The sequence below is a fragment of the Thermobia domestica genome, chromosome 5 (genome assembly GCF_964235325.1).
Source record: "Thermobia domestica chromosome 5, izTheDome1.hap1.1, whole genome shotgun sequence".
NCBI classification, from domain to species: Eukaryota; Metazoa; Arthropoda; class Insecta; order Zygentoma; family Lepismatidae; genus Thermobia; species Thermobia domestica.
The window spans coordinates 52,885,865-52,909,776 of NC_137458.1; the positions used below are offsets into that span (position 1 = coordinate 52,885,865).

At 35.2% G+C, this 23,912-nt stretch overlaps 1 protein-coding gene across 1 annotated transcript in view; it reads right to left on the bottom strand.

Annotated features, from left to right (window-relative positions):
• Nucleotides 1-18,093: 18,093 nt before the first annotated feature.
• Nucleotides 18,094-23,912, bottom strand: part of LOC145685079 (pickpocket protein 28-like) — a 73,274-nt gene continuing 67,455 nt past the window's right edge. Inside the window, exon 7 of the mRNA XM_081757424.1 lies at nt 18,094-18,315. Coding sequence (XP_081613550.1) covers nt 18,094-18,315 — 222 coding nt within the window. The remainder of the gene's footprint in view (nt 18,316-23,912) is intronic.

Below are 23,912 nucleotides of genomic sequence, written 5' to 3' on the forward strand. Positions count from 1 at the left end.
AAATCGCATGTTTTCCTTCGTAATATAAGCATAAAATATGTAAATAATTAAATTTGAAATTTACTTTACCATGTTTGATTTTCTGAGAAATTATTCAATCAATGTACCTGGATCAGATGCATCCATAACCTCAATTGTCTTCTTCCCGCCTTCAGCAGACAATAGAGCCACCTGTAGGTAAAAACAAAAACCAGTTGCCTTTTCTGCACTAATTTCGACACTTCCCGAATACAATAACCGATATTCGGGCATGTTCTTAAATATTCGTACGCATGACTGGCGTTCGAAAAATGTATGCAATACGCAGGGTCTCAGGAGGTTGAAACAACCAAATTTTCGACACTTAGATATCACCAGATCAAATCTCATATGAGAGCGTATTTTCGATATTCGCCTGCCGGACAGACATGGCAGGGGCAGGGAAGTCATCATTTATTATTGGATACCTCACGCAACGAATTGAGCCTGTTAAATAAGGGATATAAATTTCGACGTATGAGCTTCCTTTTCAACTCTATCCACCCCGACTCTGGAACTCACTAAAGGAATAAAACTTCTGAACAGAGTATATACTACAATTATTTATTAAAACTAAAATGCACTGTAACAGGTTCGACAACGTAACGCTATCTTCATCACACACTAACTGAAAGAGATATTTCCAGAGCATAGAAATATGTACTAAAAGTGTAAGTACTAAGATTCAGTGTTTGTATGGGAAGCCAACTCAGTCTTACTTCCTCGAGTCTCATCTGTCAGCCAACTCCCCTGAATTAATTGCCCTTCCACCTTGTTATTTATTTCTTTTAAAAACATCTGTAATCCACCTGTTGTTTGTAACTGACCAATTGTCTTAGGAACTTCCTCTTAGTCCTCTCTTGATGCCTATTAGATATAATTTAAAAGTAGCAGAGTTATACTAAATACAACTTATTATAAATATTTTATATGTATTTTAGTTTTAATAAAGAAGTGTAACTTTGGTCAGAATTGTTAATTATTGCATGAACTCTGGTTCCTCAGTGGTAGAGTGTTCACCTCTGGTGCATAGGGTCCTTAGTTCGATCCCAACTCGCACCAAGCGAGCTTTAGTTGTGGCCAAACATCGTGTGCGTGAGTTTTGTTGAGGTTCTCCCGTTTCTTACCACTTTCTTCAATCCACCACCTCATTTATTTCTCATCTTCACCGTCTGCTTTAGTTTACCGGCATAAGCGTGGGACATAAAGTTTACATATTTCATTTCATTTTCCCATGGAGTCTTTGTTGCCAGAAACGTAATATGGACACTTATTCCTGTTCTTTTAAAAATGTCTGTTTAATGGGGGAAGGAATTGGATGATTGGAGGGTGTAACATGTAAAAATAATCAAAAACGACGCTTAACTTACAACGACTACACTTACTTAATACGTAAATTCTCAACATTTTTGACTATTTAACATCAAATCAGACATGTCACCTTACATCACTATTACGTTTTATTCTTTCTCTATCTTCATTAATAATATCTTGTTTTTTTTTTTCACTTATGCAGTTGTCATGGCAACTATGAATAAACAAATATCAGTTGTTACGGTAGATATGATTACATATTATCCGCATAAAATCAACAAATATTCTCCGCTACAAAGATTAACAATTATTTTAATATTTAAAATCAACAACATATATTCCTTTCTTCTTCTTCTTTTTCTTCATAAGAGATTGTGCACTTTTAACCACCGTTGCGCAAAATCAATATACAAAAATGAAAGATATTCACAAAACAGATCAAAACAGATATGTAATATCGTTGTATATATTGTTTCCAACGAAGACTTCTTGAATTGGTTAGAATTTATGAGACAATCCTGGACAGTAACTTATTTCTCCATACATGGTTACCTTACTTTCCGAATAGGCCCCCATATATATATATAATAGATATATATTAATTTCATTTTATCTCTACCTTATTTTAACATTCATTGAATAATTAATTCCCTTTTAATTTATTAAACTTACCAACAAAGATGACTTAATCAAAACGTGATTAACTTATTTAATTATTGAGTATATTTAATTATTGAACATATCCTGTGCATATTCATTAGATCAATATCATGGGAGCTCATTGACGAATTAACTCAGTATAAGTTGACATACTATATAACAGATATGTAATATCGTTTTATATATTGTTACCAACGATGACTTCTTGAATTGGTTAAAATTTATGAGACAATCCTGGACAGTTACTTATTTCTACATACATGGTTACCTTACTTTCCGAATAGGCCCCCATATATATATATATATATATATATATATATATATATATATATATATATATATATATATAATAGATATATATTAATTTCATTTTATCTCAACCTTATTTTAACATTCAGTGAATAATTAATTCCCTTTTAATTTATTAAACTTACCAACAAAGATGACTTATTCAAAACGTGATTAACTTATATAATTATTGAGTATGTTTAATTATTGAACATATTATCCTATGCATATTCTTTAGATTAATATCATGGGAGCTCATTGACGAATTAACTCAGTATAAGTTGACATACTATATAACGTATTTCTTCAATTTGGGCAAAAAAAGAAAAAAACAATACTGATTAGTAAAGCGGATAACGAAGGAATCATAATAATAATCAAAGTGAAACAAATCCAGAATTGATATTCGTATTCATTTACATTAAGAATATTATTTATATGACCTGTATAGAATTGTAACAAAGTACGAATAACAAATAAAACCTTTGCGATATTTAAAGTGAAATAAAAATCAATTGAATGTTTTCTCGGATGCCAGAACATTAGCTTAAGTTATATTACCAAAGAATTTGGTTAGGCTGCATTGAGTAGCGCAATCTTGTATACAGTTCTCGCTATTATTTGCTTCCACAGTACCTTGGTTTCTATTTTGAGAATGTCTGCCTCCTATTTTGAGAATGTCTGCCATCTATTATGAATTCCATTTCGTGGAAAGTTAAACATATTGTTCGCTTGATTCCTAAATGTATTAAGATTATTGTTCCTGTTTCTTCTAAAATTGAGTTCAGTTCTATTGCCGGTAAAATTGGATTCAGTTCTATTATCGTTATAATGGAATCTATTATTACTTCTTGCATCAAGATCATCTTCTTCCTTGACAATGATGTTGCGAAGAAGTACATAACTAACTTGATTAAGATTAGTATTGGTTTCATTCCGATTACTATTAGCTTGCAACATAGATTGATTTTCAAATCATAATAAGGTGATTGAAATTAACACATTGAGCAGAAATCAACATTTGTTGCAACTTAAAAGGTAACAAGATTCCGATTGATGCTATTACTCTTAATTTCTGTTGGTATGGATTAATTAACTTCAATTCCTTATATACGGATATTACAAAATCAGTGAGACTCTTATTCAATTTCGGGTTATAATGTCAATTTCGAACTAAGGCGTCTCCATTGGCGAACATAAAATCGTTTTCGAAATTAGAAAGTAAGGCACTTTCAAAATCTAAATAATTACGAAAGTTGGTTCTGATTGCTCTGAACCATACGGAACACGGTGGTAGTTAAACATGCCTCAGGATTTTCAAAAATTTAGATTTGTCTACTCCAATTAAATCACATTCTTCCTCGAATTTTTCTAAGAATGTGCTGACCGGCATATCTTCTGACCTTCCACTAAACTTTGTTATAGATCACTAAATCGAAAATGGTTACATTTACTAGTATGTTTACAATGTTTGGAATTTACGTGAATGTCTTTCCTGCGGTGAGAAGATTGATTTCTTCTCCCATCTCTCTCAATACTAGCTACACCATCTTTCTTCTCTGAATATCCTTCGGATGAATCACTATTTTGCAATACTGCTCTGGATTCATATGGTATAGGTTCAACGTTAACAGCCGGAACTTGATCGCCATTTGCAATACTAAACTTTCCTTTGATCTGATTTACATCCACCTGCAATTTTCTTATCTGACTAGTATGTTCATTAACTAAAGTTTCAACCACTTCTACAGAACTTTCTACATCGGTAAATCGGTGTAAAATCTCTTCCATCTTATAATATTTTGTTCTAATTTAGAATGTGTTTGTTGGTTTATTTGCTCCAATTCACTATCCATTTTAGTGACCATTTTATAAGTTATTTGCTAAAGCTTAGCATCCATCTGTTGTGTGAGATGCTGTGTTATAGGTTGTGTTATTAGGTGTGACATATGCTACAGCTTGGTAACCATTTCTTGCTGTTGCTGACCAAGCAGTCTTATAACGTGAGCCACGTTCGTTGATGAGTTCGAAACTGATAGTTCTATGCAACCACCTTCCTCATTTATATTTTAACTCCAGGAAACATTCATTTTAATATTTCTCTACATTATGTTCTTGCTCCCAAGTAAAGTATAATCCCTGTTGAACGTTATGGTGAGACCGCTTTACTTAACTTCAGACCAATCTCTAGGTATTCCTGCTCGGTAAACCACCATCTAAAATGCAACGACTACATATTATTATTATTATTATTATTATTATTATTATTATTATTATTATTATTATTGTTATTATTATTATTATTATTATTATTATTATTATTATTATTATTATTATTATTTTATACGCTACATTTAGCCCCCAGTTCGAGTAATTTTAAGATATTGTTACGGGATATGAAGTAAGGACAAATTAGGACATCTTTATTTCATGTGGAAATTCAACCAGCAATAAATGGAAGCCAAGCAGCCTTCAAGAATTCACCGCATGATGTTATTAACACTAATATTCTGTTGTACGTCGCTAGCTGACTTTACATCGAAGGATAAATTAACTATTGCTTTTCTGCTATTGAGGAAGTCTTTATACTTGTCATTTGTAATAAACAGTGGTAGCGACCTTCAGAACCGTCACCCTTTAACAGTCTCATACGCGACGCTTTTAATTTGCTTTGTTAGATCATTGCTTCTCTCAATTGGTTCGACCTCATTGACCTCATAGTCAGGCTACTACAAGACATTGTCCGTTTCGTTCCTTTACCTACGACACGATGTTACAATGAGGAAGTAATGAATATAGAAGTAAGTACTTTAACTCAGGTGAGTCTCCTTTTGATGTATTTACCTGTCAACGTTAGTAATCTCAGGAGCAAGTTTGAGAACGTTGTGTTTAGTCGACGACATGTAGAAACATGGACTTGGTCAATGTCAGTTTTGGGTAATCGACCACGCTCAGGAAACTCTGTGGTGTCACCATCATCTCATTCTGACGTAAGAGGGACAGTCAGATGAAAAGCAATTGGGAGAGCACGATCTTGCCTTTTGGATCTCAACCACGACGGACAGATCGGAGTCTCCCTGCCTTTGGGGTTTTGCATTCAATGCCATGGTTGATTGTCGGTCAAGTTTTCATCATGGACTTCATCAGGACAACCCAACCTGCAAGTCACTGGAACTTCTAGGACAGCGCCTAAACATCACCTATGAGTAAAAGGGAGGAGATTGAAACTACTTCGAATTAGGGTGACACTGTTCAAAATTAGTTGCTATTCCTTTGCTCTACCATTCATTCCTTAACGCTTTTATTCCTACCAATTGCCAATGAAAAATGCATTGGTTATTTTCAAATTATTTTAACACTAAATTCCTATTCGTTACCCTGTCTAATTTTTCTCGTGGTTCAAGTCGCCTAAGACTAGTGGTGGAGTCGCCCACATTTAGTATGTACTTTATTGCTATAAATTTGGTATTGTTATCCCGCGGCTTCTTTTTGCCTCTGGTTTCTATCCCGACAGTTAAGTGGTAACCTACAATATGTTACCACGTTCAATTACACTTACTTCATACATAAATTCTCAATAATTTTTGATTACTTAACACAAATCAGACACGTCACCTTGCATCACTATTACCTTTTATTCTTTCTCTAATCTACATTTCTAATTTCTTGTTTCTTTTAGTTATTCAGTTGTCGTGGTAAATATAAATAAACAAATATCAGTTGTTACGATAGCTATGATTACAGATTATTCATATAAAATCAACATATATTCACAGCTACAAAGATTAAGCATTAATTTTATTTTTAAAATCAGCAACATATCTTTTCTTCTTCTTCTTCTTCATAACAGATTGTGCACTTTTAAGCATCGTTGGCCAAAATCAATATACAAAAATTTTAATAAATCCACAAGACAGATAGTTAATATCGTTGTAATCTTTGTTCGGGATATTGCAGATTAATACTAATACTTCCAATCTGTCGAATAGCAGGTTGGGCCCCATCCTCATAGGGTTATATAAATCTGACATGTTCAATAGAGCCTATATTAGCATTAAATCCATAGTTTCCGACCATTATGTAATTAAAGTATGTTAATTTTGTTTAAAAGAAAACTATTAACTTTGTTTGAACATTAAGTTTGAAAGGAACTTTTCTATTATATTTAACACGAAACTTACATATCTTACAAAAGTAAGAAGAAAAAGGAAAATTTCTTTATTTTATGAAATCAGGTAACCTAAATTATAAGGAGTAATCGAGATCGAACACAAAGCCAGACACACTAATGCCTATTAAGTAAATTCATACATGCATTTCTACGCTCTCTTCAATAATAACTTATGATGTAGTGCATTCTCGAAACAAGCGATTTATCCTCTTACTAATTTCAATCTTACATTATAAAAATAATTGGCGTAAGTCTCTAACGCTCGAAAACAGCACACATTACGAATTATCCCCATCAGGACGTCGCGGTCGGAAAGAGGGATTGATGCCTCGAAGGAGGCAGGCCGCCGGAGGGAACCCGGCACCCGTCTGCGGCGACACGACGATCTACTTGTTCAAAGTTGCCGACCTTTTGTCGAGGCGACAAGCTGTCGACACTCGTAAAACCAAATGCACTTTGCCTACTGTTACCAACCGCCACAGTCGGCAAAACAGTCGGAAAAGCCTCTTTCCGACCCTCTGCCGACTCTTTATGCTGGCCTCTTTTTTGAAAAAGGTGCCGGCGCATTTAATGCTCATTTTCGGCTGTTTGCCGACTGCTCGGCAAGGCAACTATTTGTCGCGGTCGGAAATCGCGCGGAAAGACTCCGATGTCCGTCGCCGGCAATCCGACCGCGGCACCTAGTCGGCATGAATAAATTTTCCGATTGTAGGCGGCACGATTCTGATGGGGATACAAGTCGGAGTAGTTTCATGAAATTTTAACTAAAAATACTTATTTCTAAATCGGGCAGGCTTATTACAGATTCTTTGTAAGTACAAGCAGTTATGGATTATCCGCGATAACGTTAGGAAACTAGTTTTCGACACATTGGCTGTATTAATAATAAAGGCATGAACGGCCAGCAGAAATTAAAAGTAATAATAGTAATGGCGAAATTAGCAATTAGCGGGAAGAAAAGTTCATTTTTTTGGTCTTTGAATATTTTATTAATTAAAAGACTTTTTCCTGCATTATCGTCTAAGCAAAGGAGAAGTTTCATTCCCTAAGGTGTTGCACAATTGTTATTAGTATATTTACTAATTTGACCAGTTTTATGTTATTCATACGTGTTGAATATTTCCAAACCTGTAGTGAATAAAACACAAGAAGAAAACTCATAAGGAATCCATGGAAAGCATTGTACTCATAGGGCAGAAACATGAATAATATGCAAAATAGGGTGGTTCCAAAAAAATCATTTTTCTATTTTCGGAACTCTATAGTGTGCAAAATTTGGCATCGGTATAGAAAAGAAACTCTTCCCCCCAAAAAATTTATTTATATATCTTACGGTCCCGCATCGCAATTGAAATTTTAAAAATCCGGTAAAAAATAAATTTGCAGTATTCTTTTTAAAATGACTAAAGAATATAGGACGAGTACCCTACATGGCCTAAAAGTTTTTTCAAGTATGTAAAAACAACTTTAAAATAAATAAACTATATTTATATGATATCTTCTTGTCGTGCATTCGTGTCAAAATTTGCAAAATTTGCGAAATTAGCAAAATTTGTGAGTTTAACATGTTTTTTTTAATTTTCTTAAAACAAGTAAGATAAAGAATCTACTCACCACGAGGGAGTAGCTACACGTGGAGATCCCCTACCCAAACAGCTCTCCAATGATTGTTGTGTCTTATTTACCATTGTATTAACAGTTTATAATTTTACGTAATTCGTCCCCTAGAAATTTCCATTTATTTTGGTCCATTACTAATAATTTTAAACTCTGATTTCTGCGGGAGCAGCGGGGTCTCAGTGATAAAGCGTTCACGTCTGGTGCATGGGGTCCTTGGTTCGATCCCAGCTTGCGCCAAGTCAGTTTTGTCGTTTCGAAACACCGTATGTGTGGGGTTTCTCAGGATTCTCCCGTTTCCTCTGTCTTTCTTTATTCCAGCGTTTCATTTATTTCTCATCATCACCGTCTACTTTAGCCTAGTCGACATAAATGTGGGACGTAAAACTTAAATATTTCATTATTTCATTTTTTCTGATTTATGCAGAAATGTAGGCTCGGATAATGTTATCAATAGTGTAGCTCTGATGAAGCCATGTCTAGCACTGTGTCCACACACTCTACGAGTTATTGATTTGAATCTATCAATTGTATGATTCTTGAAGTAGACATTCAGATACTTAGCAAAGACCAACTATATTTACTGGACATGTCAAAAGTCATCCAGTTAGGGTGCTGCTCTAAAGAATTCTCAGTTTGTGGCCCTGCCTTTTGTTACATTTAAGATGGCTCACTACAGCCAATAGAGTTCTGCTGCTATACATTAGTGTGGAAAGTCCTTCAGAAAATGAGGCAAATTGAACCTTTATATTAAAGGTATATATGTCTAAGTGGTTTGCCAGTAAGTTGAGCAACAATTTGACCGAAAGACCACAAGATATTTAAGAGACCATTCAGAAAACGCGGTATTTTTCCAGAAGAGCTGAAATAAGTTATAGACCCCGTTATAGAACGGAATGCTTATTTTGCAATTCCCCATGGTCATTGTTTGTTTTTAGCGATGGTCATTGATGACAGAAACCACATTGAGATCTTAGATACAGACGACGTTTGAAGACAGGATAGCAGTTTTTGAAAGTAATCCTATTAGGCATTTTTGCCATCAAATATCAACTTTGTAGCTAAAGATTACACAGAAACAATACAGTGAAATGCTTGAAATCTTACTTCTCCACGTTTGTTAAGACCATTGACTAATGACGAAATAGGGGGCGCGGTGGCGGATTTTGACAAATCATATTATTTACCTGTCTGTTTAAAAGGTTCTGCGCAAGATCCTTATCAGGTGGAAGAACCACAACTAGCCACAACTCAGAGGCCTACGGTTTGAAAAAAGAAAGGTCAAAAGATAAGCACTACGTAGCCGCAAGCTATTTTTTAGCGCTGGGAAGCTTTCAACTCGTGCACGACATGCACATATTTAAGGCACTCTCTTTTCTAATAATTCTCCCTCACCTTAGCAAACAGCTAGTTGAGACAACACCTGTAAATTACATCCTGAAACCAAACACAACGTACGATAGGTTAAATGAAACCGAAAGACTAACAGTGTGGTTACAAGAAGAAATGACCAACACAGAATATAGTGGTGGTCAAAGCTAATTAGTGGAAGCTGCGGAGGAGCTTCAGGACAGCATACCTGTTGGATCCACGCTTTACACAATAGGTAATATTGCCATAAACACGCTTCGAGAGATTATTCCTCAAATGCTGATCATAGATGTCACCTCAGCTTTCGGCATAACTACTTCGGATTTACCCCGTCCTTCTCTCCCTTGCCCCTTTTCCAGTCACGAGTGGGGACAGTACGGCTGTTCAACAGCATGCGTATATAGCCTTTACAATTGGTACACTAATAAAATTGGCTTGCCCGTCTGGAGACACACATAATACTAGTAATAGCAGGGGCTTGAAATATATATATATTGTGGCAACACTCGTTTTTCAAGTTAATAATTAGGTATAATTTCAAGTTTATTAATTAATGTTTATATTGCAAGGATCGCATATTGTAAAGTATTAGGGTTAAGGTGATTAAGTATTACGGAGTAGATATAATGCAAGCTGCAGAATGTTATTATTTAAGAGTCAGCACAATGTTGTAAATAGAATGTTAATAAAATGTCTTCGTAGAGAGTCTGGCAATGCAGGAAGGTAATGTAGAAAATGCGTCTATTCTTGCATTGGCCAAATTCTGTTCATTGTAAAAAGAGAAACTGTAAGCTTCAACACATTTCACAAAATCACGGATATGAGGAAATTGCTTAGAATCGAGAAATCAGAGTGTGTCGAGAGTTTCAGTTTTCGAGTCTTGACACATGGAAAGAATTTGTTTTTGCAAGTTAAAGGGGGTCGCACGTGCCGTCCAGCAGACGACAGAAGTTGGACCGGATTGAACAAAACTGGAGGACGAGAGAGCTTCAGGAGGAGTTCGAGAGAGCAGTTGGATAGATCAGTTCGATAGATTAGTCTCCATGATCAGTTTTCAGGAACAGTATCAACAAGAAGTAATTAGTAGTAATTCACATGATCAAGTCTTAGAGAGATTCGTCTAAGATCGCCGGACCATTATCTTAGAAAACATTATTCGGTCAACGTAGAACGTCGAGTCAACATAAGCATTTTGGAGAGTTCCATAGCTCAATGCTCGTCCACACCATCCAGTAGTTCGGAGTATCAGCTTGGAGAATCCACGTCCAACACCGAGGTCATCAGAGGAACATCAGAACCATCAGGTATGTGTTACTCCTACTCAGGGCTCAAAGGCTCAATACTCGATCATAGCAATACTCGTCTGGCAAATATGCCGATTATCCACGATTAACGCATCACAAACGCTTGCAGTCTCAAATCTTACTTATGAGAAATACAATTTTATTAATCTAATGAAGTTACTTTCTTATTTGTGTTAATCCCCATTTGGTAAACCTCTCGCACTTGAATACTGTATCATTCCCACTCATTCTAGATGGTGAGTGGAAGGCACTCAGGTTCACTCGAATTTGCATCCCCAAAATAGGCACAGAGTGACTGGGTTGTCATAGTGGAGATGCTGTGAGGTTATTTTTGGCCATTGTAGCGGTCCTAGTAATTCATGTCATGGTAGGAGATGCTGTGTTTCCATCGTAGTAAATAATAGTAATTCATAGCATGGTGGAGTATGCTATGGGTTTCGATCACAGTAAATAATAGTAACCTGTCATGGTTGGAGATTGCTGGCTTGTCAAGGTCTCAGTAAATAATTAGAGTCCCACCCTGCCCTCCCGTTCATGTTGGACATGCAGTTTTGCTTACGCAAGCGTATCGCTCTCAGTAAATTAAATGTAAATCGATCTCAGAAAGTAAATTTAATTCCCTCCGACCCCGCCCATTAATGGTGAAGTACGTAACATTAAGTTACAAAAGTGAATTTAAAATAGCAATTTTAATAGCAAGTAAAATTGAAATACCTCCCATCCCACCCTTTCGTTTACGCATGTTAACAAGGATAAAATGTAATAATAAATTATCGCACAGTAACGAAATAGTGAAAACAAGTGATACCAAGTGATATTTACAAACCATTCTGAAGGTTAGGATGAGTGATAGCATGAACAAAAGTGAGTACGGGATTTTGCGGTACTCAGTTCGAGTCTTCATGAAAATAATTTTAGATTAAAAGTGATAATATTTACATTATAGTATAGTTTATTTTATTGCATATATATATTTTAGTTTAGGTTAGGAATAATAATATCATACATGGTTATAGGATTTAAAGGTTATAATAGAATTATTATTAAACGCATATTAATTAAAGGAAAATTAAACGTAAGAATTGTCAGAGCAAAACAAGCATCGCTGTAGCCGATGTGAGTGAGAGAATCGCACGGACCGCTGAGAGCGTTGAAAGCCGAATGGTTCCGAGTAGCTACGAAGCTAAGCGAAGTCTTTTGCATCAGATAGATTGCGTCAAGGACACGAATACAGCGGTGATGGCTGGAGCGTATAATAGTGGAATGAGCATGTGCTATTCCAGACATAACAATAAAGAGTATTAGTGTAAAATTAAGAGTATTATTAAGATAGAGCAATATGCTTTCTTTAAGCATGAATCATAGAGAACACTACCCGGTAATGAGAGACGATGGGAAACCGGTCTCGATATTTACTAAATCTAAATACTACTGTTTAGATCTAGGGGTACTTAAACATTTTTCAGAGTACAGTCCAACGTACGACGAAACAAAAGAGCAAGAATTTCGAGGGAACGTATTAGGATACGCCTATAAGCACTATTATTTGATTGAGTTCACGCAGAAAAACTTCGATATGGAAGAATTAGTAGAATTAGGGTTTTTACGTCACTACTTATCAATTTTGTCAGGAATATCCGAGACAAATACTCTCATAAGAAATGCTGTGTTTTTCGCAGTTAAGGAGGACAAAATTAAATATATGATATATGCGTTGTTTTAGAATGGTGCGAGCCAGGATGTTGTAAACAAATGGCTAGATAGGTTTAGATTTAAGTACAATTGTACTCAGGCCGTTAAGGTAGCAGATTTTGTATCTACCTTAGGTCAATTACACAAACAAGCTAAGTTTATTGTTGCAAGCGATAAATCCTTGCTGGATTTAGCCGCTTTTGCAAGTCTATTTAAAGAAAGGACACCGTGGTTGGTAAATAAATATCATTAGAAGTGGAATATTGTAAATAGAATTAGTATTATTAGTATTTAGAGGATTAAATATATATATGTTAGAGTATTATTAGGTTTTATTAGGATTATTAGGTGGTGATTAGGAATATTATTAGAATGTCTATAAGAATATGTAGGTCATAAGAACATTTAGTGATTAATGTGAATAGAAATCTGACTATCAATTTATTTTAATGATTTATGTTTTTAAGGCATATAGTGGTTAATCTAGTGACGTAATAAATAGTTTAAAATTAGGAAAGACTATGGAGAAAAGAAAGAAAAAGAAAATGAAAATATGAATGATTTTGTCATTAGTATTGTTTTAGGAAATTAGATGTAAGAAGGCAAGAATGAAAAAAATGAATGATGCAATTGAAATAGATATAAGCTAGAGAAGTAAGTTAAAATTAAGAACCCTGAAAATTAGGCGAACCTTTCATTAGGGGAAACTCTAATCAGGAAGGAAATCCCATTCTCTTCGAGTTGAATTGGGCGATTACCAAACTTCGATGAGAATATTTTATTTATCAAGCCACATAAGTCTTCGGTGATGGTTGAAAAGAGACACAGTTGTTGACTCGTACATCACGCGCAAAGCAGTGCAATTTTTTTTGTGGTGAGATCCTTCATTTTTAGCCAAGTCCCTTAGTGTGAATTGAATTAAGCTAGTGATAAATTAGTGAGTAGTTAATTCGGTATCCTAGAGTGTATGATTAGGATAGTCAGAATAGATATAGATGTTACGAGAGCATCTCGAATAGTAAAGAGCAGAATATAATGATATTCTGGCATTTATGGTAAGAAGTTGTCTAGTTCAATCATTTTCATTTGTATTAGTTTGAAGGAAAGAGGAAAGAGTTGGTTTCTAGGAATGTGAGTAGTGAGAAGAAGGAAATTTAGTAGAAAATATATTCTAGAGAAGTAGACAATTAAAGACGATAGATGTAAAGAAAATAAGCAAGCATAGATACATAACATAGACTTAAATTATAATAAATGTGAATATGGAGAAGATGAGTGTGATAGTAAATAATAAATAGTAAATAAAGAATTATGATTAAATAAGAATAAGAGAGTAGTAATAAATAGTGAATATTGATAGAAGTTATATAGCATGCATCGTCGAATATGTAGTTATAGAAGAAGTTATATATATGCATATTAAGCGCTAGAGTACTCAAAGAATAAGTATATGAAAATGATATAAATGAATTAGGCGCAAGAGTATAAAAGTAAGAGAAATATTATCGGGGACAAGCAGATGTTGTTTTCCTGCACAGAGTAGCCCTGAAAAGATATAGTACGTTTCGAGTTGGACAAATGAAGCAGTTATTATACTCACTTCGAGGGATTCCTTCTCACAGTTATAGGCCCTGTCGGCATTATTTAAATAATATAATATGTTAGTAATTTATATAGTAATAAGAATAATAATGAGTATAGAAGATAGTAATTTAATAAACGAATAGAGGAATAATAATATAATAATTAATAATGAAATGAATTTTGACCTAATGATATTGTTGTGGGAATGGCCACCCAGGACGAAGTAATTAGGCAAATAACTAAATAAATAATAATATAATAAATACGAAGTCTATGGTTATAAATCTAGTGAAATAAATAAATAGTTACGTCTACAATTTTGAAAAAAAACAACATCACGAAAGTTTTATTAAATTAATTTGAGTATGGAGAAGAATCAAAATTTTTGAAAATTTTAAGCAGTCAGATTTAAAAAAAAAACATGTAGATAGTTAATAATAAATGTGTTAGCTGTAGCCAAATTTTGATTGGGATGAGACGGCTAGTCAGGCAGCCGTTTTTAACAACCAAAGCCTCAAGGATCTCAAGGAAATGTGAGATTCCATCATTTTCCCTGAATCTCAATCAATTTTTGTATACAGTTATCGAGTGTTAGGAATAATAATAATAATATGTATAGGTTAATGATAGGTAAATAGACATAGTGTTCAATTATATATATATTCGCGTGTTTAAATATGTAAAATTTTGTACTCACCCATATAGAATATTAATCCATTGTGTAGTCCATTATATAATCCATTGTTTAAGTCCTTGAAGTAATTTATATTCACTAAGTTATATATCACTTAATAATATTTTCACCACTTTTTAAAATTTGGATAATAAAAGGAAAAGCCAGATTGAGTATAGCATGATTAAGTAGTAGCATGAACTTTGAATATGTGTAACACAAGTGTAGTGCATGAAATCCCGCAAGTACATGTCACGGATTGGAACAATTTTGGTATATCCAATAGACATTCGACAAGGGAAGTACAAACTCCGACACGCCTTGTGATGTTGTTGTGCTATAAAAACACAATATTTTGAAGAAATAACCAAAATTTCGTAGTGCGGATTAACAGCCAGTGTTCACCGAACCAAAACGACGCGCAAACAGATTTGTTGGAGCGGAAATAATCTTAACCTTGATTGAATAATGCTGAAACAGCAGTTGTCAAGCTGGAACTAATGCAGCGTAGCAAACGCCCTAAAGCAAAAGTTTATTTCCCTCTACATGAAAATTTCAGTATTCAAATTTTATGACGAAAATAAAACAATTATATTTTTATTGTTTTAAAGTGCTACGATAATAATATCAGTGTGATATGTTTTAATAATGTGCTAAAAGTTTTGTTTTCTACATTTTCAATCAAATGGCAATGGAAATGAACGATTATCAACCATTACTAATACGGCCAATAAATGCGTCAGTTGGCACGTATGGACAGCAAAAGTGATGGAAAATTTTTGTAATATGAAACCTAAAAGCGTTGTTGCGAGGAGAGATATAGTAAGGCAGAGTATCTGTAAATGTATATATATGTAATTTTTGCACAGAGTACTTGTGTTAATGTGATCATCAAGTAATTCTCTGACAGCTCACTAGATGTCGTGAGCATATACTTTTGTAAAAACAGTTTTCAAAGTTTCGCATCATATAATCTTATTAATTAAGAAAATGATTAAAGATTAAAAATATATATTTATAACATTAATATTTTAGGTGAAGAAAAATCAATTATTGTTTACAGTACCATTTTAGAGTTGCACATGTCCTACTCAATTACAAATTCATATTTATGTTTTATTATTCATTTTATATTGTATGTTGTACAGGGAGATCAATATAATATCGCCCTCTTACGAGGTCTAGGTTGGTTTGCGTAGCAACCAAGATTTTAAGGGGGCATGTGGAAACACTCGTTTTTCAAGTTAATAATTAGGTATAATTTCAAGTTTATTTTAATTAATGGTTATATTGCAAGGATCGCATATTGTAAAGTAATAGGGTTAAGGTGATTAAGTATTACGGAGTAGATTTAATGCAAGCTGCAGAATGTTATTATTTAAGAGTCAGCACAATGTTGTAAATAGAATGTTAATAAAATGTCTTCGTTGAGAGTCTGGCAATGCAGGTAGGTAATGTAGAAAATGCGTCTATTCTTGCATTGGCCAAATTCTGTTCATTGTAAAAAGAGAAACTGTAAGCTTCAACACATTTCACAAAATCACGGATATGAGGAAATTGCTTAGAATCGAGAAATCAGAGTGTGTCGAGAGTTGCAGTTTTTGAGTCTTGACACATGGAAATAATTTGTTTTTGCAAGTTAAAGGGGGTCGCACGTGCCGTCCAGCAGACGACAGAAGTTGGACCGGATTGAACAAAACTGGAGGACGAGAGAGCTTCAGGAGGAGTTCGAGAGAGCAGTTGGATAGATCAGTTCGATAGATTAGTCTCCATGATCAGTTTTCAGGAACAGTATCAACAAGAAGTAATTAGTAGTAATTCACATGATCAAGTCTTAGAGAGATTCGTCTAAGATCGCCGGACCATTATCTTAGAAAACATTATTCGGTCAACGTAGAACGTCGAGTCAACATAAGCATTTGGGAGAGTTCCATAACTCAATGCTCGTCCACACCATCCAGTAGTTCGGAGTATCAGCTTGGAGAATCCACGTCCAACACCGAGGTCATCAGAGGAACATCAGAACCATCAGGTATGTGTTACTCCTACTCAGGGCTCAAAGGCTCAATACTCGATCATAGCAATACTCGTCTGGCAAATATGCCGATTATCCACGATTAACGCATCACAAACGCTTGCAGTCTCAAATCTTACTTATGAGAAATACAATTTTATTAATCTAATGAAGTTACTTTCTTATTTGTGTTAATCCCCATTTGGTAAACCTCTCGCACTTGAATACTGTATCATTCCCACTCATTCTAGATGGTGAGTGGAAGGCACTCAGGTTCACTCGAATTTGCATCCCCAAAATAGGCACAGAGTGACTGGGTTGTCAATATATATATATATCAAGGCTAAACTAATAAATAGTAGAAGTAATAATATATTCACAGATAAGAGGTGTTGGTAATACTCGTAATGATCAGCCTTAGAAGTAAATTTTCCAGATCCGTATCTTTTATTTTTTTTCAGTTGTAAGTCAAATAGTTGATTTCTTGAGTTGTTATTCAACTCCATCTAGAGAGGTCAGCGTTCCTAACGTATTTATCTTCCTACTTTCAATTAGGTGGCCTACAGTACTGGATGCTAAATTGTCACGTGTGAGAAGGCACCCATGTAAGTGGCAATTACTTCAGTCTAAGGAAATGTCGCTTACGTCTGGCTTGTCTTACAAGGTGTGTTTCACTAAGTCATTTGTTGCGAAAATCCATCCTCTCTTAAATAAGGCTTTCACCCGGACACAGTGCATATTCACTTAAATCACGACTTTCTTGACGCCTTAGAATGGCTGTGTTCCGGGCTCATTGATTTGCAACTTCAAGCGGATACCCTCACGCAGAGTTTGAACGACCTAACTCAAGCAACTCTTTTAGCATACGTTATGTCCAGGGTAGGTCAATGGCTACAAACCTCTTACACTTGGTGTCGCTCCAAATCGACGCTCCGAATTACAAATTCCAGTTTTGGCAAACTACAGTCCCTTATACCATCCAACCGAATTAAGGCCTTGCCCTCGTATGTTTGGGAATATATCGTGTTATGGGAAAAACCATTATGAAAAGAACTCTTTGCTTTATTCCCTCCCGCCAAATCTCCGACATCATACTATCTCTTTTCCAATTTCACGTGAGACGTTACCTTGCCCTAACATATTATAAAATCGGTAACTTCGTTTCATACAAATTGTGCTTACGCTTCTTTCGGAAGAAAATTACCCATTGTATGTCAAAAATTTACTCTCAATACGGATATGGCTTTCATCTGCAACTGATCACAGGGATGAATGGTACTTCTCTTCAATTTAGGGCAACTGCACGACTGGTTACATGTATTGAAGTACTGGAAGAGGAGAGCATTCCTAGGTCCAAGAACATTAAAATTACAAAGAAGCATCCCACCTACCTATAAGGGGTGCAAGCAGCACACCGAGTGACGTCAAATTGCTCCACCAGAAACCACCAAATATGACGGTTCACCACTTCTTTGGTCCAGTCTCCTGGACTTCCTTTTATCCTCTTCACGTCCTTCTTCTCCGAAACGGTAGGCCACAAGTACTTGTAGATCAAATCTGCCAGGTCATCCTCGAACACAATGGGAAGTTCTTCTTTCCTCACCCATTGCTAAAATCATAACAAAAACGATACACTCACCTCCGACACTTGATACTCTAAAGAATTAAAGTCTGACATGATACTAGCATATAGTGATAGCTATAAACTTACTTTTTTTCTAGTTGAAACAACAACATACACCGAATAGCTGTTTTCCTTCCTACTTAACAACTATCCTTAGCAGCGCATTGATCGTGTTCAATGTACTCATTTTTTCCTTCCCTCTGTCTGATTGATATCTGCCTCATAATGAGTTAGAAAAACAAAATCCGACATATTATACGTATTATTAAGGGAAATCTCTGAAGCAGTTACCGATTTGATTATCTTAACTTATTCTTACCCCTTACAGAATTCCTTAAATTTACTACCAAGGCTAATTTCTTTTTCAGAATATGTTAACCCTCTATTGGGTTGTGAATGTTGCCATATGGGGCCTTGCAGCACACTCTTCGGGAGCTAACACCTCCATACCATTTATGGCTAATGCAGGAGTATCATGAGAACCTCTCCATTCGCAAGTAGCTTACCATAAGCTGGCTGTTTTGGCTTATACGCTTTCTTTACAAAGTCTATCTAATATGAATCCGGACTTCTAACTTCTGTAACAGGCATTCACTACTGCCTATTTCGACCAAAGACGTGATGCGTTGCAGCATTCATGCCAGGTCCTAAAGTCAATTGTGGATATTCAGAAGGTTACAGAAACTCAACTTCAACATGAATACCTGGAATTGTCTTCCTTGACCCCAAATAAAACGTAACGAGGTATATGGGGCATAGGTCAACTCCTATCTTGGTGTTGTAATGTAGTCACCAAAGGAACATTCCAGAATTATGTAACAACGCAGCAGAAAATGGGAGGAATCATTAAACAACTCATCGAACAAGTTCATCACGATCATACGGATGTTTTTATTAAGAGATTCAACGCATCTTTTCTCTCCAGGTGGAAGAAGCTTTATCGAATATTCAGTCACCAATAAAATCTTTACAAAAGACAGTCAACCGTGTTCTAGAGGAAGAATTTAAAACCCATAACACAGCCCTACTAACACAAGTGCTATCCCTTAGTAAACTGATCGCCTCGGTGCACTATGAGCGGCTAAATAAGGATATTCATACAGCTTGCATAGAAGGGAGCATGTCCCTAAGCGCAGTCAATCCTACTCAATTGAATCATGATTTACGTGTTGTGGAAAACCGATTATTGCGACGAGGATTTTATTTGTCCATTCCTCGTTCCGATCTTTTCCGGTATTATAATTTACGGTCAACTAGCTGTCACTTCACGTCAAGCAAGGTGTCCCTGATTGTAAAGATTCTAATCCATCGCGGCTTAAGGCGGAATAAGAATATATATATTCGATTGTTTTGACTGATTCCGCTCTTTTTCTATTATAATAATGAGACTTGCACCTTACCCCACCCACCAGCAATCTTAGCCACAACCACTGAAGTGGTAACTACTCTGTTAAACCATGATGTTCTACTGTGTTTAAATCGTCCTGACGGATTATGCAAATTACCGGACCACCCTATGGTCTCTCTTCCAGCACCAAATTGTATTCATCATATGTGGCTAGCCTCATCAGTGGCTGAGAGAAATCGGTATTGTGCCTCGCTATTTGTCTCAGCCTGTACATACCAGCCTCAGAAGGTGAACTCCATTTTTTTCCCAAACGTTCTGGCGGACGGCTCCTAGCAACCATATTACAATCGTAAAAATGGGGGGAACTAATATACGATACGTATTTAAGAGATACTAAGGGGAGGAAACCCGCAGCGGCATAGTAAGATTATATTAACCTTGATAGATTATATTTCCCTAGCTCGAAATTAGATTACATATACTATTCTAGTTTTAAATGTACTCATTAAAGATTAAAACATAACAATTATATCGCATTATTTTGATTTTTTCTTTTTCTCAAGTTTTGTTTTGTCTTTTTGTAAGACATAAATGATATGTCTTATATTTTTTAAGATATGTCTTGTCTTATATATGTTTTATGTCTTATCTTATATAGGGACTAAATTTTTAGCGTTTTGTACTCTATTCATGTTTTTCATGTTATTCAATTATATTGCTATAGTAGTGAGTATTTTTGAACAAATTATGAAAAAAATATGCTGTCATAAATTATATATTATTGTCGAGCTTTATACACATATACTATATATTAAATACTTGAGAGGAAAACATAGACATAACCCAAGCTTCTAATTTGAAAAAGATAATATATGACTATGTTCCATTTTTGTTGGACACCATAAATATACAAATAAGGATATTATCATTAGTTCTAGTATCGTACTTTAATCTAAGCATTAGTAATTAGTAATAGGTAGCTGTTAGTAAAGCTAGGATAGGATTATAATTTCTTATAATAGAGTAAGACAAAACAAAAAACACACACATTAGTACTCAGCAGGACCGTCAAATTTTCATACATTCTGTCTTCCCGTCAAGATAATAATAATAATAATAATAATAATAATAATAATAATAATAATAATAATAATAATAATAATAATAATAATAATAATAAATTAGAAGTGTGTTAGTCCTCTCCGTGTTACTACAGGATAGAATCTACGATTCCGTTAAAATATGGAGCCCCGTATTGTTTTTTTCCAGAGTTGATACAAAAGAAATTATATCCTCGTCACACTCTAACCCATTCAATTAACAATATAGGAACAACAATTAGACCAGTTATCCCAGCTAGCGCAGACAGGATAAGCCCAGACGATGGAAATTACACGAAGAATTTAACAAAGAGTAAAAGAAGAAAAAAATCTTAGTGACTAATTGCATAAACACCTAGAGATATCGCAAGCCGTAAGCATCCGCTATGAGATCTTCTCTCTCGTCACGTATGCTTCGAAAATAAAATGTATATATATCCTTCGGTGTGACAGGTCCTAGGTTTTATTCCTTATCGAGCGAACGGAATCAACACCCTCACTCCCACTTACGGTTGTTCTAGTACTGATAATATGTCACTTATATACTATGCCAAATATCTTACGGCTAGCTTAGGTGGCAGAGTTACACACGGGAGAGTAACGTTCGCGAATCACAGGACATACGCACTAACGGTAGAGAAAAACGAAATCCACACTATCCAGTAGCTAATAGCGTAGTCGTATCGACTGGGACTAGTAATTTATGCCCGAATGAAACATGGATTCCTACGCATTTTTTTGTCTTGACTTTACTCTGAAGATGTCTAGTGAGTCATTATTTCACTCTCGCTTCAGGGGCCCTGATTAAGAAATTGGAGTGCTTACATCGAAAAAATGGTTTCGTTCTTCTCTTTCCTCCATTTCGCCTGGTGCTAGGATGCAAGACCATAATAAGAAGCATACTAGGATAGAACTCGTTCGACCTCTGATTCTTCCCACCTGGAAGGCAAATAATACACCCAGGATTTAAGGTTTTATCACTTACAAATGATATATATATATATAATACAAGTTACTTCGGAAATTATCAGTGTTCTCCTGCATATCTCAAAAAGTAAAGGGTGCTAAGCAGCAACCAACCATTAATAATAATGATACAAGATAAGGATCAGAATGGAACCTTTAGATTTCGTTTTGCAAAAGAATAAATGAAAGACCTGAATTATTATCCAAAAATCTTACCCCATCAGGCCAATAGTCAGTACATAATACACTCAAATCTTGCTAAACTTTTAAATTGATGATGGTGTACATATGTAGGTAAGTCGCTAGGACATGAAAATTACCTGAATTATGCTAGATTAAGTGTGATTCCAGGAGTTGAGAGAGCGAGCATCACAAGTGGCCAGGGAATACCGAACGAGGTGGAATTCAAAAAAAGGTCCAGCAGGAAGTAGTACCATGTTACAAGTATCACTCCAAGTATAGTATGATTTCTTTTTGATTTATTCATTGTTCCACGTTTACCCCTATAATATGTTAACAGTATCAGTTCACTATAATCTATAACCTTTTCTTGATTAATTGATTTATTTTTATTTATTGATTTAATTATTATTTTTATTGATTTTCTTGATTTATAACCTCTCCTTGATTGATTCAGCATCCTCCTATCTTATTCTCTCAGATAACTTACTTTCTGATATTATTCATGCTTTGTTGTTTCATGTTCTTTTAAACTATGTTAAATAATACTATGTCACTATAGCATATAAACTTTCTTAATTGTTGGTTCACTGCCTCTGTGATTGAGTATACTTGCTGGAAACAATAGGAGGAAACATTTATTGCCTAATTTCCAAAGTTGCAAAAATTAATCTAGAACGGTAAGTTCCCCCATCGACGTTTCGGATCCATGTAGTCCTCACTTTGGTTTATATATCAAGTAGTTAACAAATCAAACAAACAACAAACAATACATACTAGGTAAAGTAAAATGTACTTATCTTGTTGTGTGTTATGCTCCCGGAACCATGTCTCTCACTCTTGTACAACTCATAACTTCATTCCTTGTTGGAGCGTAATCTCTCCTCCCCTCTCGCGCGTGAAAAATAAGACGACGTCATAACTAATTACAGTCGGCACCCAAGACCAGAAGCATCGAACGAAATTATGTACTAACTTACAAATAAATAAGTAAAGAAAGAAAAACACAAAGGATTGAATCTCCCGTAACAACTTCCGAAAAAAGTAGTTTGGAAAGGATTATCGAAATGGTCAGTTCAAAATTACGTGTGAATAAAACGATCGGCACGCATATCCCAGTATCTGTAAGACGGGCCTTCAAATGTCTTCGTTTAGGCTCACTGTTCCCACCAAACATAGGGTTAATGAAAATCTAACGGAAGTTAAGTCCATCATACACAGTAAGGGGGTAGTGAATAACATACTCTCTTTTAGTTTTTTCCTCTTCATTCCGAATGAAGTCAGATCCAGAAAATAGAATTCTCTACAATTATGGAGGAAAACTACGGTTGGTTGAACGCAGGCAATTTAAACTTTAATCCCGAGGTCTCCTTCCACATGTTCATTCTACAACATTCGCCAAATAATAGAGTCCCACAAGTTGTTGTTGTGTTCAATCAGATATTGAGAGTAAAACAGCATAGGCGAAATTCTTCTACATATTCCTACATCTTCTACTTTACAATCAATCCTCCGATGTGTGGTCAGCATACATTACTTTATAAAGGAGAAAACCAAACCCACTCATGCGAAATTAGATGAAAGTTGGATGGATAGAATCCCTCATAGTATTTTTTTATAGCTCAAGAAATTATCAACGTGATCTCTCCCATGTAAGTCCGAATGTATTAAACACAAAATTTCAAATATTTTCTATATTTTAGGACAATTGAGTACTTCTACCTAGTCACTCACTAGACAAGGTTTAGAGGTAAGCCACGCACACCCCCGACTTCACCTGATAGAGCTCAGTCCAGAGATACTATTACCGGATGGTGTAAGAAGAGACGACTCCAGTGAAATCTGAACTCTCATGAAACCAGACCGACGTCCGAATTTACCCGATAGTGGGGAAGAAATTAGCATGAATTTACATCTCTACTGCACTTTACCCAAAACTATTAACCTTGGTATGGGATCCAATAGAAGGAATAACCGCCTCAGGACAA